Below are 14,722 nucleotides of genomic sequence, written 5' to 3'. Positions count from 1 at the left end.
TTATTTAATAATGTAAAATAACAATTCCTGTCATTTTCAGCTAAAACCTTGGCTGTGCGGACTTTGTAAATACATACACTTTTGTTCAAAATGCAGGTATAACGTGCCTGGACATAATTTTTGGTTTTAACAAAAAGATTAAAAAAAAAAATCTCACCAAAAATGGCATGATTGTTGGTGTAAACAAATATTTATATTTATTCAAGTTATAGTACGTTTAACATGCATGTAGTATATATTCAATTTGCCGAAATAATGTAATTTAATAACTTAATCCACATTAAAACAAATGCTCAAGATATTTGCTGGGAATGAGAAATACACCATTTGCTAAAGTATTAAATAACTATAAATCCATATTTTTCTCACTAAAAAAATAGTACAAAAATATAACCGCATAAATTGGGCAGAACCGTAAATGCTACCACATTTTATCTCACGGTCCCGGCAACAATTCAGACATTCAGACGATACCGAGAGGCCTTCCGTGAAACCTTGACATCTGTTATGAATTCAACTCGCCATAGCTTCATTTAAAAAGTGCACTTTTATTTTGTATAATCCAGCAGACAGCAGGAGGTACATACGAGAGTGTGACTCCATCACACAGCTAGGCTAGAGTTAGGCACTGCAGTTGTACAGTCTTCCAATAACAAGGTGAATGTAAAATCAAACGCTAAACCCACGGCTTTCACGCAAGCACACGCATTCGTTAAGTCATCAACCGAAAACAAAGGGGTGGGTGACCAAAGTGCGTTTCTGCGATGTCATGGTTCTCTTTCAAACCATACAATACACAGGGTCTCAAAGCATTACACCATATCATTTCTTTCAAAAATAAGAGTGTTAATGGCACAAGTGCATTTGTACACCGATTTACAAGATTATTGCGTCATGGGAAAACACGTGCGAGAGTGCTGCAGTGAGTGAAAAAATATACATATGTATATACACGCACAAAGTGTATTATATTCCACATCTCGCCACTAAATCTGCAGCTGCTTGCAAGGAGACTGCACCGGCATGTGCTCGGTAGGACTGGCGTGTGAAACATCATCCCCTCGCTTTGCTGTGAAACCCAAAGCGGTATTAACAAACGATTAAACCACAGGCTTTGTCATCGTTTGAGTGGGTGTACCCAACCAACCCTCAAGGAGCCTTTCTGCATCGTCTCCAAACATTTGTCGTCCTTCCCCCGCACCTCCGATTAGCGCGGTTGGCTGCGTATGGTGCGAAAGACGTTCCACATACACGCGTGCACACAATGCGGGTGTCCAATATGAAGGATGACTGCTAAGTGACAACTCCGGGGAGTGACTGCCAAGCCTCGTTGGCCACACTCTTGTGTAAGGCAGTGCCATTGAGTGTATTTAATACACCCCATGCAATAGTCATACAGGTGAATCGAGCAACTGTGGCCATAGTCAACATTCATCCCTTTCAATGCCAAGGTGTGGAAATTGTGCCCCCTGGACGTTATTGACAATGGAGCAGAAGACAGAAAAGAGCTTCGCAGCAAGGATACATCTGATAAAAGTGGACCACTCCCAGTCTGAGCAGCTGCTCTTGTACAAACATGGATAAAGCATGACAAGTTGAGAGGTGAACTGCCCGAGCTATATGTGTGTGTGTATATATACACATGTGCGTGTGAGTCTCGTTTGTTGTTAAGTACACATTTGCTCTGCCTGGAGAAAAAAAATTGACTTGGGAGAAACAAAGGTGGGAGAAATAAAAGATTGTACTTTAAGGGTTCACGGAAATAGTGTCGACGTGTACGCTAAGACACAGTTCCAACAGTAATAACGAAAAATCACAACCCAACGAACAAAAGCGTTGTCAGCATTTCACTCTGCTGAAACAGCCATTGTGAAAAGGTGCCGATTTAATGATTTGCTCTCGTTAAACTTCGAGCAGCAACTTCACAAGCTATTCCCATAAACCCACGCGGGTTAACCATCGCTTCCGTGTGAGCTCTGCATATCAATACTGTGATAAACAAAAAAAATTGACAAGTGTCCAGTGTACATTGCATCAGAATTACAGCAATGATCACATTATATCACATCAAGCATTTCCATTCACAGATCCAAGAGAGCCACTTCAATGTCGCACAGCTGGAAACGTAAATTGTTTCGTCCATTGGGAGTGGAACTCGGCGCACAGTCAACAAACATTGCCCGTCAGCTGTCTGCTATTTTGAGGGTCGGGTCACGAATTGGCAATGACGAGACCACAATTTTGCGAGCGGTTTGCACTCCAGAACCTTATTCTGAATAAACCTAGTTTATGAGAACACTCTTAAGAGGGGTAACCAGATTAAACTAACAATCTCATTTACGAATGTGTATTCAAAGCAAATAGCCCATTCAAGTGGATGTCGTTGGTGGTAGAGGCAATTACATTTTAGACCATCTCTGGACAACTACCTGCAAACCCTAGGGCCTGAGTCATGGTGAGAGGAGCCACTGATGGGTCATGATGATTGGCTGCTGAATGCCAAATTAAGGCCATGTTGTGTGGTGGTCCTGCCAACCTAAACTGACCAGAGTGGTGAAATATGGTCAAACAACCCCCATGACCGACACAGCATGCAGGATGCCTTCATCCAGCAGTGGATTGACAAAGCTGTAAACTGTAACCGAGTGGTAGTGAATGCGGCTTCTACCAAGAGCGGAAGAAGACACCAAGTACCAGCTGACAAGGCCCCTTGCCGAGACACTGTGCACAATAACCCAGTGCAACGTGAAGCCACAACGCTGCACTTATTCACATTGCGTCAACTTCAGTTCGTGGGCCTCCGAAACGGTTTGCTTCAAGTTTTGTCTGACTAAACCGTACGATACCATATGCATATACCGTACAAAGGGTGATAGAAAAATTGGAGCAATATTTTTTTAAATCAAGCATGTCCCTTGGCAAAAAGTTACTTTATTCATGAATGTAGTAGCAACCTTCCATGCCGAGGTCACACATTATTCTAAGGTGGGTATCTTTTTCACGTTTTGAACCACCCCTTCCCTTCGTCCATGTGCAGTTAAGGTGGAACGGCATCAAGACCCATGGCGGCGGCAATGGCCACGTGAAAAACCAAACACATTTAAACACTGCCACGCATTTCTCTGCACTGCTTTCGTTTACCGACTGCAGACGTTGTGGTAATGACACCACCACAGCCCACCCCCACTGAACTTGTTTAGTAGTGGAGGCGCGACGTCATGCGAGCAATTGTGTGCCTGTTTATAAACGTATCGACGCGAGTCTCAATAATTCTCAAACAGAGAATTGTGGCAACGTTGATTTTGAATTTACAACCAATTATATTCCAGCCAATGTGCCTGCTACAATGACACCTCTTCGTACATCTATGCAATCTTCAAAACATCAGCTGAGATCATTCATGGTCAATCATTTTAATTTAAAGTGGCTACCATGAAAAAATAAACTATTTAATTGCACACCTGGCAATCATTTAAGGCCATTTGTAATTCTGATATAACAATCAACTGTGTCAAGATGTCCTCAGGAAAAAAAAAGGATTTGGAGACATTCGCTAAACATGAACATTTTTAACAAGTGAGCCAAACGCCGCCTTCGTCCTACGGCACTCTGCTTCCGCAAAGTGAAAACTGTCCTCGGCAATGCAATGGAAGATAAAAGTGGCAGGAGGTGGAAAATGAGCGGCATTCGTTTCGCTAAGGTTAAAAGTAGCCAACCACGCTGGTTCAGCTGTTCCACTGCTGGATTATTTTTTCCGCCTGAGGACGACCGCTTGTGTTGCGATCGAAACGTCGTGATCTATTTTTCTTTTCTACCTACGTGACTTTACCGAAAGAACCAAAGAGTATAGCAAAACATAGCACGGGGGCACGCAAGTTGATGCCTAATTTGTAGAATGAATAAATCGAAGGGGCGAGTTTTTTGGAGCGCTACAGGGTGGATGGCGGAGCACCGCGTGTTTGTGATCGAGCGAGTGTCGACAAAGGTGAAGCCCTGCAAAAGTGCCACACGGGCACGTGGCAACGGCGAGTGGTGTGATCGGGCAGCAAACGTTATACCAAGCGGCCAAACCGTTGCCACTGGCCACTCACAATGCACTCTCTCATACAAAACCCTGTACAACCACGTGGCTCTTGTACACTTATTAGAGCACGGCTTCTCAAACTCCAATCCTCACACCCCACCACAGTGCAGCTTTATATCTATTCCATTTGCCACATGCCTGCAAGCCTACAATCGGTAAATTTTCTTTCTAATAATAGGGAATATTTGGCAAAAAGTAAAAAAAAGGTGGATTACAGGAGAGGGAGGAGTGAGTGGTGTTTGAGAAACCATGCACTGGAGGATGGCTTAGTTTTATTTACAAATTGTGGGGAGCACGCCGAGGTGTGTCAATGTACGGAAACCGAATGCAACAGTTGCCCACTCGTGAAGGTGATCACTCAGGCAATAAACCCAACACCCCTTATAAGACCCTGTCAAGATGGAAGAAGGATGAACGTGTTGAGTCACACCAGAGCTTCGCCCGAAGCCGGACGTCGCCGGCTCTGTGGTAAGGCCGCGGTGTGCGCGCACGCCGCACTACAGACCCTTGGCTGCCTGCAAGGAGGGGCTCGTCTTTGAGACAGAGACGCCGTGCCGTGAGGGGAAGGGCGCCGAGCCGAACGGGTCCACCTCGTCCGAAGTGGCCGGGGACACCACGACGTGCGAAAACGGGACGAAGCCAAAATTGTCAGAGCCGGGCCCTGCTGCCGCGGTGGCGGCGGCGGCGGCGGTGACCGCAGACGCGGCGGTCGAGACCACGGCGCAACCGTCGGCGGCGCTGGCGTGGTTGCTCAGCTGGAGTGCAAGTGGGTGGAAGAGCTTGGGGCCGGAAGGCTCCGCCGCGCCAGCTCTCGACTCGTGCGAGGGTTTGTGTTTGTCGTTGGGCGCGTCCGCGCCCTCCCGGCACGTCCCGCCCGGGGTCCGCGCTTCGCTGCGACTGCCGAGCGAGTCGCAGCTGCTGGATCGGCGCGGCATGTGGTGCGGATCCGGAGAGCCGCCGCCACCGCTGCGACCGCTGCCACCGCTTCCATTGCCGCTGTTGTTCACCTCTTGACCGACGACGCTGGTCGAGTGCTGCAGCGGAGCGTGCTGTCGCCTGTCCTTGGGCTCCTGCTGCTTGCCTCCCCGATGCCCGCACCTCTGCTGCATCGCTGCATTCGCTTGTGGGCTGGGCGATATCTTCTCAAAGGGGACCTGCCCAAAGAGGTCCGGCTTCACCGGAAAGTTCGGCGTCGCTTTGGGCTGGAAGGGAACCGAGCCAAACATGTCGGTGGTGGTGGCAGTGCGAGGGGGCGGATAGACCTCGGGTTTAGAGAAGGGTGGTGCCACCGCCGCCACCGCCGCCTTCCTGCCAAACGGGGCGTTGCTGAAGACGTCGAAGGCGTCGTTGTCGTCTTCCTCCTCCTCCTCCTCCTTCGACACGGGCCTGAAGGGCGCGCTCAGGAACACATCGCGGCCCTGACCACCCCTCGCCGGGCGCTCGCTCGGCCTCACGAACGGAGCCGCCCCGAACACGTCCAGCTCGCCGGCGGCAGCAGGGGCCGGCGTGCCGCCGACGGCGGTGGCGGCGCTCGGAGATCCTTTGCCCGCGGAGTCCGAGTCGGAGCTGTGGCGCTCAAACTCCTCGGCGGCATTTTCCTCCTCCTCCACGTCACTGCCCGAGTCGACGAGCAGCGGCTGGGAGCCGAGCTTCTCTTCCTCGTGGCTGCGAGCGGTGAACGCTCCGTCCTCTTCTTCCTCATCCTCCTCCTCGTCATCGTTCTGCTCCTCCCCGCTGCTGTTGGGCGTCGGCGGGTCCGACTCGAAGTCGCTGCCGCCCTCGTCGCGCCTCGAGGCGCAAGGCTGAGCGGCGGACGGCATCTCCGGCAGGGAGACGGAGGCCGAGATCCTCGCGCGCGCCGGGTCGCCGTCGGCGCCGCCGGTCGACGGCGCGGTGCCGGCAACATCCTCGAGAGTGCGCGAGGATGCCAGCGAGACGCCGGACGAGTCGCGAGCGGCTGGCCGCTCCGGGTGCAGCGGCGCCACCTCGTTCGTCGCTGGGAAACGACGCGAGAAATGGAGAAATGCGACAGCTTCATACGAGCCCGCAAAAGCGCTCAAAGACGAATTTTAACCCGGCAACTCCAGCCGAGAGAACAACAATCACTGAGATAATTAAGTCTCCTTTTTTGCTCTTTTCCCCAACACAGGAGGGGAAGTAACTATTCCAGGGTCTCTGGTGACTTGCTACAAATTCTCATAAACCCTGCCATTTTGATTGTGATTAATGCATGCCTAAACCTGAGTACAATCTACGAGAGATAGCAATGATTTATCCATCTCACGATGACGACGACAATGGACAAAATAAAATACCAGAGTGAAATTAATAACAATGTCATCTCAAAACCTTTGAAAGGGCACTCCCAGTGAGCTGCCCCTATGGAGAAAAAGGATGAGACTGTACCTGGCCTGCAATCTGACGTTAGTCTGCCAGTAAGGGACAATCATTGCTACGGGGTAATGCTGGGTTTTATTAATCATATTAAACCCAGTTTGAACAACACGACAACTCATTTCGTACGACGTGAGGGCATCTTTAATAGCCACTGAGTAGTAGACGGCGATTAGTCGTAGTATTATTGTTAATATACCCGCAGTAATAACCAGGGCGGCCACCAGGATCGAATTAAGCAGTGAACGTTAGGCCACCCCGGCGTGTATAGGGAAAGCCGCGACCTCCGACGCAACTCACTGTTGTTTGCCGAATCCCATAGGTACTCGGAGGTGTCTTGCACGAAGGGGTTCCAGTCGGAGATTCCGTAGTGGATATGCGGTGTGGGCGAGGAGTTCAACACCCTGCCCAATGGCCTGAAACAAAGACCAACACGGCATTACTAAATGTATTAATTTTAACGATGTGAAAGTTAATAACCATTAATAGGTTGTTATTTTTTTTATCTCGTTGACACCAAACTATTCACGTGGTCTTTCTCATAATTTCCGTGTTGGTTATTCTCATGGCCTAATTGTGACATTTGCAATTTTTTAATTTGTAAATAACTCTTACCCCGCACGATTCAATGCTTACACTCTGCGTGCGTAATCAATCAATCGCCAATGTATATCCGGAGGGGGGGGGGGTGGGAGGGACACGCATCACTCACTCCGCGATCTCTCCCACGGCCTCGGCCGGCTGGGGCGGCTGCTGCGAGGACTTGGAGGAGGCCGTAACGAAGAAGAGCGTCCCGTAGTTGACGACACCTCCGCCGCCGTCGGCGCTGGGCAGGGTGCCCCCGTTGCTCGCCATGGGGACGGCCGGACTGGGTGGAGGAGAACCATGGCCCGCCCTGTCGACGGCCTGGGATCGCACGTGCTGGGCCTGCTGCCACTGCAGATGGGAACAACGCTAAGCAACGCTCATTTTCACGGCTCCTGTGGCTTGCGTTCTAGTAAAAAGATCATCGCGGCCGGTGCCGCTGATGCCATTCCACCTTCTCATCCTACTACGCTGCAATGTAAGCCGCTGGGAAAGTATGGCCCTCTTAATGTCTGGACCAGAAGTCCACACATCAAGAGGGCAACACATTCAATTTACGAGAATTTTTTCAAGAGAAATAACTTTTTTCCTTCCTCACAATTCCTGCTGTTGTTGTAAGGTTATCTAGCGTGTTGGTCAGTGCTCACAGCACAGAGTGATATGTCAGCCTACATGCTGAACAACAACACGAAAACACACCGGAGAGAAGATCAACATGTGCTCAGCAGGAAAGCCTCACCCAGACTCGACTTCACGAAGGAACCACTTAAGGGAATTTGGACTCACTCCCATCTCCACGTGTATTCCACTATCCCCATCGACCCCCACAAGCTGGCGCCCAAGCAGGTGAGCACCATCACACGTGGACGCGTGTTCACATGGCAGCAGGGGTGCACTACTTACGAGTGCCTGTTGCTGCAGGGCTGCCAGGTGCTGCGCTTGTTGCTGTAGCACTGCCTCCTGCTGCTGTTGCTGCATATCCGGCTGAGTCCTGTGCTGCAGCGCCGCCTGCTGCGCCTGATGCTTCTGAAGCGCTTCGTGCTGTGCTTGCTGTTGCAACACAGCTTCCTGCTGCGCCCTGTGCTGCAACGCCGCCTGCTGCTGCTGTTGCAGCGCCATCTGCTGCTGCTGCAGCTGAAGCGCGTCGTGTTGTGCTTGCTGTTGAAACGCAGCTTCCTGCTGCACCCTGTGCTGTAACGCCGCCTGTTGTTGCAGTGCTGCCTGCTGCGCTTGATGCTGCTGTAGTGCTGCTTGCTGCTGGAGAGCTTCATGCTGTGCTTGTTGTTGCAATACAGCCTCCTGCTGCGCCCTGTGCTGGAGGGCTGCCTGCTGCTGTAATGCCACCTGATGCGCCTGCTGTTGCAAGGCATCATGTTGAGCTTGCTGCTGCAGAGCGGCTTCCTGCTGCGCCCTGTGCTGAATAGCCGCCTGCTGCTGCTGCAGAGCTGCCTGATGCGCCTGATGCTGCAGCGCTGCCTGTTGCTGCTGCTGTTGGGCTTCGTGCTGCGCTTGTTGCTGCAGCGCTGCCTCCTGCTGCTGTGCGGCCGCCAGCTGTTGCAGGTAGAGTTGCTGTTGCATCATCATCTGCTGCGCATACAGCTGCTGTTGCTGCTGCTGCGCTGCCTGCTGCATGGCCAAGTACTGAGCAATTAAAAAAGAGAAAATGACAAAGATCCCAACTTTAGATTTTTAGACAATCAGGGCTAAGACTGTCCATGATCACCTATCGGGGCTAGCATGGAACGACGAGGTGGAGTTAAGAATCAGAATATTTATTGATACTGGCAGAATCCGATGAGCTATAAAGCTCTTTTTCACAGACGTCCCATAGGGGCGGGTCAGAACGTTACAACAAACGTACAATACAAAGAAACGAAAGGAGTTAAAAACACAGAAAAAGTAACCAAATCACTTTAAAAATATAAAAACAAATAATACTAAACCAACATCACACCAACCACATTTGTCTCCCCGCTGCTCGTGTTGATGTTTGCACCCCTCGCGATGCGATATATTGTCGCAATTTGAGGTTGTGATTCTGTGAGAATCTATTATTTTGTTGCTATAGTGGTCAAAGTAAAGCCTCAATTGAACCAATCGCAACACACCAGGGTCAAAAATACTTCTCACATACACGACCGAAGCATCCTCTTTGAGCACAAGAATTTATATTAACTGACAATTTTATAATTACATGCCCAACAGCAGGTAGACAGGATAGCACGACCATCAATAACACTCTGGCCTTAAAGTAAAAAGCCTCCAATAGGGAACATGCCAGCAATGACTCTTATTCGTGTGTCATGCAGAACGGCCACTACCTCGACCACCACCACTGCACAACCACGATGGGAAACTGCCACCATAAAAACCCAACGGCATGGCGACAATGGTTGTAAAGCACAGGGTCGGGGAAAGCAGTCCTCACCTGCTGGATGTACGCGTGCTGCTGTTGCTGCTGCAAGAGCTGCGCTGGAGTCGGCTGGGTGGGGTGAGGCTGCATGTTCTGCTCCGGTGCCAAGTGGCCGTCAGCAACACACACCACTGTGTCTGAGCACGCAAAGGACGGGGGGAGGGGGGGGGGGTTACTATTTATTTAATCGAATGTATTATTTGTTGGTGCCACGGTGGCGGTGGCGAGATGTTATCTACCTCGCCTGGTATACTGGAGGTCGTGGGATCAAACCCGATCCTGACACCTGTATATTTGTAGTTTGAGTGTTCTCTCTCCTCGTGGTCATGTGGATTTTCTCCAGGTCCTCTGGTTTTCCCCTCCACATTCAGAAATGTGAGTTTATAGTATTTGGCTGATACACATTTCCACATGATAAGCCACTTCGTTGAGCTATCATTTGTGGCCAGGTCGCTTCTGAAAAAGAGCTCTATATATATAGCTCAGTGGGCCTTACCTGGTAAAATAAAAAGTTTAGTTTTTTAGAATAATAACACTGGGATAACCCAATCAATTAATAAAGGTGGCCAAAATTCTCGTTGATAGTGCACAAAAAAGCGGGTTGAGGTTGCGTGTCTCTCTTTTCCTGTGGTCATGTGGATTGTTCTCGAGGTTCTCTGGTTTTTTCCTTCACATTTAACCTCAACATGCGTTTGAAGAGTATTTGGCTGCTTTACAACCATCATTGTCGCCATGCCGTTGGGTTTTTATGGTGGTAGTTTCCCATCGTGGTTGTGCGGTGGTCGAGGTAGTGACCGTTCTGCATGACAAGCCACTATATTGACCTATCATTTGTGGCCAGGTCGCTTCTGAAAAAAAAACAAGATAGCTCAGTGGGCCTTACCTGGTAAAATAAGTTTACTTTTTAGTCTAGGGTTTTTTTTATCATAACACTGGGCTAACTACATCCATTACTACAGCCATTACTACAGGTGTCCTGATCCGACAACTGCCTATGTCCAAAATCACCCGGCAGATATGCCTGATCTCGCAAGATCTATCGCACCTTGCTAATCGGAGGTACGGCTCTCACAAGCTAAGCAGGTTTGAGCCTGGATAGTGTTTGGATGGGTGACTGCTTTGCATAATCTAGGTTGCTGTGGAGCTATGAGGTGGGCAGCAGAGGGCAGTGCAGCAAAATACATTGTTGTACTATTTGTATGCTCACAGTTCTGTGTTCCCCGACCTTCACCAACCCACACTAAGGTGGTGAAGTATGGTCAAAAAGCCTATACGACCCACGCTACATGATCCGTGTCACTGTCTTCATGTGCGTATCTCTGCATCTTTGTGCAGACATCCACCCTTCGCTCTTTCGTGTTTAAACAGCTGTGCTCTGTGACAGCTGTGTGCAATGTAAACCGAGGGCTGTGCTCCGTACCAGCTGTGGCGGTGTGGCCGGGTCCTGTGGCGGCATGCTCCGGTGGGGCCTTGCGGGGCGTGTCGCCCGCCTGTAAGGACACGGCCCCCAGGCCCACTGGGTTGTGGCCGGCCTTGGGTCTCTGTCGAGGAACTATGGAGGTCTCCGTGGGGCCACATGGGTCAGGCAACCTGGAATTTAAAAAAGTGGAGGCCAACGTTTGATTTAGCAATAGAACCGTGGGCACTCCGTACACCCGTTTTCACCCAGTTCTGGAGATGGCAGGACACACTAAACATGTGCTCTCACACACAGGTACACACTCACATGCTCTCACAAAGCCAAAAAGATCCCCCATGTAGCCTTCACAGACTGTTGGGGAAAGTGCTGTTAGTGAGCACCTATGAAGGCTGGCACAGTAGACGACGGGGTGGGTGACCAGCACCACGCCCGACCGCCTTTGTCTCACCAGTGGCGATGATTTTACACACCGCACACGGTACTCATTTGAGGCTGAGCAGACCTAGGGGAGGTCCAGGACCGGTTCAGATAATTGTCATTGGCGTTGGCCGTGAGCAGGAATCGAACTCGGGTTGCCGGGTTCGCAGTGCAGCTCTCTAACCGCTATACTACCGCTCCCCCACATGCTCTCACACACCGACACACACTGAAGATGCGTTCACGCACAGGTACACAACCCGCACTCACTGAACACGCACAGGTACACAACCACACACGTACACAAACACAAAAGTAACCAAGCTTGTCGATTTTAAAGGAGAGACAGCAAACGGTGATCTTCCCCTCCACCGCTGATCACCCAAAGTCGCTCACTTGGTTTTGACCTGGATGCGCCTGGCTGCCGCTTCACTCGCGAGCAGAGGTTCTGGCAGCCGGGACGGGACAGGTGCGCTCTGTGGCGACAGCACGGGATTGGCACGCAGAGTCACACGGACGCATCCACGCTTGACGCACCCGCTCGGAACGTTACGCTTTTCTTTGGTCCTTCATTTCAGCGTACATTGGTATTTTTACTCACCACTGGCATTAGCCATGAGCTCTTGCGTGAGAAATATATTAAACTCCAATGTACATCACATATGACCATGCGAGAGGACTTTGCGGTTCACAACACTGACACACAAGTGTCCTCATTATACGAATATCACATTGTAGTGAGATGATGATCTCAACCAATTCATCAATGGCCGTATAAAAGTAAACAATTATCACGTTAAAGTTGGCTGTGCACCCAATTTGTGCAGAAGAATTTAGCTCCGACAATTAAATAGATTTGTTTGCTGAATATGCGATGAACATTACTCTGGTGTGGCAGGGCATGTGGGGAAGTGCTTTCCCGCTACTGTGTGGGCCAGGAGACACTCAGAAGTCGCTCTGCGATATCCGCTTTCATGAGCCATTCTCCAACACAAAAGGTGGCACACGGCTCTGCAAGAGTCCCCCCGGATTAATTACTTTGTCCCGTGATATGACACTGGACAGCACAAATGGGCTAAATTTCGATGTTCTTTTCAAACAAACTTAATAAAAAAGACACTAAAGATCCGGCTGACGTACATGCAGGTTAGGCACTGGGCAGTCCTTCTTGGCAAGCTTGAAGCCGACGGATGCAACTTGAAAAATGTCCGGCCTGGTGTCTGGCTCGGGCTCCAGCATGTAACCTGTGCAGGACACAGGACACCACGGACAAGGGGCACTCAACGACGCATGCTCGGCACCATCACGCAGGTCCCGTCTAAACGAGCATTCTTTGAGAAAGGGTTAATGGATCACATAAAACACCACCACAATCTTGAGACTACCCGATTAACTGGACTATGAGGCGGTTGGTTAGAAGTTGGCAGCACAGAAACTGGGTTGCTCAGCTATTTTTGTTCAAATTTGAGTGACTTACATGAGGGAATGCTCAATAAATCAGGGGAAAACATAAAGCAAGACAACAAGAACTCAACTTCATAAGCCTATAAACAAAACACGGAATCATATTTCAAGGGGATTTACCAAAATACATTTGGGTAGAAGGGCAGTTGGGGGGAAGGGCGGGGATGGGCAGAAAGCACGGGAGAGGAGAAGCAACTGGAGCCCAACACCAACCACAAACGGCCCCAAGGAAAGCAGTAAATAGACCCTCCTGAAAAAAAAGTATTGAACACTCCTCCTTGTGAGACTTTCTTAAAAAATACCGGATGGTTCCTGGCCTCCTATAATAGTGTGACACGTCTCATACCGTCCCCTCTTGCCCGCTCCGCTCTCAATCCCCCTCCTACTCCTCACCGTCCCCCCCACTCCTTGTGCACAATCCCGTTTCCGCTCCTTTCCCCTACTTGCCCCCTTAACACTGGAACAAACGTCACCTCCACATGAAGCAAGGAGCACTCTCCCTGTCGAGTTTCCGCTCCTCCCTCAAGACCCCCACCACTTATCCCTGGCCCATCCTTCCCTCCATCCCTAGGTACCCCCGTAATTCCCATTTCCACTAACCTATCTACCCTTACCCATCTCTATCCCCCCTCCCCTCTTTCCCATCCTCCTCTCGTATGCCACCGTATCTCCTTTAGCTAACAATTCCTCTCGAGAATCAGGTGTTATTTTTTTGCTTCATTTGTATAGTTGGTCTCATTCTGTCTTGTCTGTTCTGTCTGCAACATCCTACACCTAAAGGTTAACATTTGCATAACATTTCCATCCAATTTGTAGTCCGAATCATAATCTTTATTTATACTGGAGGAATCCGATGTGCTATAAAGCTATTTTTCACTGATGTCCAGTAAGGGCAGGTCAGCAGTTGGTAACTGTAACCAATTCTTAGTTACACAACTCACTGAATATACAATAAGCGTAAGAATAAATAGAAATCGTTGGGTCGTTAAGAGTCCCGCAGTTAATCGGCAGGCTGCAGTGCATCAGGATAAGGGGATCGTTAAAGCATAGCAGAGGTAAGGCATGCGTACGTATGAGGCAGTGGAGGTCGTGTGAGTATTTGGAGTTGTCGGGCACGGTGAAGCTGCCATCGCAGATGGCCACCTGGCTCTCTCCGAATGGCAGTGAGAAGAAGCACAGCTTGTAAAGCAGGCAGCCCAGGGCCTGCCAACAGAGGACATGCCTATCATCGGCAGGAAGTACGGTGTAAGGAACAATTGACAGATGGTCCTGTAGGAACCTCAAGCAATATACGGTCAATAGCAGGATTATACAACAATATTTCCCAGTGGGCCACGTAACAAATTGAGTATGTGTACTGGCGAACCATGTGACGTCATGTCATGTGTACGGACGTCATGACGTCATAAAGCCTGTAAACGTTACCATGAATATGCACCTCTTAGCCCCAAGGTCCCTTGTTTATTTTTTATCTTGCTAAGCTGTACCTTTCTTTACGTCTCAGAAAGCCATATTTCATAGTACGACATCTCCACGAGCTTTCACAGGCCACATGTGCTCTGCGGGTTGTGAGCTGGACAAGCGCTGGTCCAGTGTCCGAAGGGTGCGCCGAGTTAGGGACGCCGCCGTGGCGAAATGTTATCTGCCTCGCCTGGTATGCAGGAGGTCGTGGGTGCAATCCCGATCCTGACACCTGTATATTTGTAGTTTGAGTGTTCTCTCTCCTCGTGGTCATGTGGATTTTCTCCGGGTCCTCTGGTTTCCCCCTCCACATTCAGAAATGTGAGTTTATAGTATTTGGCTGATACACATTTCCACATGATAAGCCACTTCGTTGAGCTATCATTTGTGGCCAGGTCGCTTCTGAAAAAGAGCTATATAGCTCAGTGGGCCTTACCTGGTAAAATAAAAAGTTTAGTTTTTTTAAAATCATAACACTGGGATA

At 49.7% G+C, this 14,722-nt stretch overlaps 1 protein-coding gene across 2 annotated transcripts in view; it reads right to left on the bottom strand.

Moving 5' to 3' along the window:
• Positions 1–528: 528 nt before the first annotated feature.
• LOC116950983 (uncharacterized) overlaps positions 529–14,722 on the bottom strand; it is a 28,317-nt gene continuing 14,123 nt past the window's right edge. For both annotated transcript variants that reach the window (XM_032969234.2, XM_076073210.1), the window contains 9 exons: positions 13,848–13,980; positions 12,454–12,557; positions 11,710–11,789; positions 10,897–11,066; positions 9,492–9,613; positions 7,967–8,704; positions 7,191–7,414; positions 6,779–6,894; positions 529–6,080 (listed from right to left, as the gene is read on the bottom strand). In XM_032969234.2, the coding sequence (XP_032825125.1) occupies positions 4,582–6,080; positions 6,779–6,894; positions 7,191–7,414; positions 7,967–8,704; positions 9,492–9,613; positions 10,897–11,066; positions 11,710–11,789; positions 12,454–12,557; positions 13,848–13,980 (3,186 nt within the window). In that variant the 3' untranslated portion in view covers positions 529–4,581. The remainder of the gene's footprint in view (positions 6,081–6,778; positions 6,895–7,190; positions 7,415–7,966; positions 8,705–9,491; positions 9,614–10,896; positions 11,067–11,709; positions 11,790–12,453; positions 12,558–13,847; positions 13,981–14,722) is intronic.

This window comes from Petromyzon marinus, chromosome 41 (assembly GCF_048934315.1).
Source record: "Petromyzon marinus isolate PM22_M1 ecotype Great Lakes invasive population chromosome 41, UKy_Petmar_22M1.pri1.0, whole genome shotgun sequence".
Taxonomy (NCBI): domain Eukaryota; kingdom Metazoa; phylum Chordata; class Hyperoartia; order Petromyzontiformes; family Petromyzontidae; genus Petromyzon; species Petromyzon marinus.
This window is presented reverse-complemented; position numbering and strand designations above follow the sequence as displayed.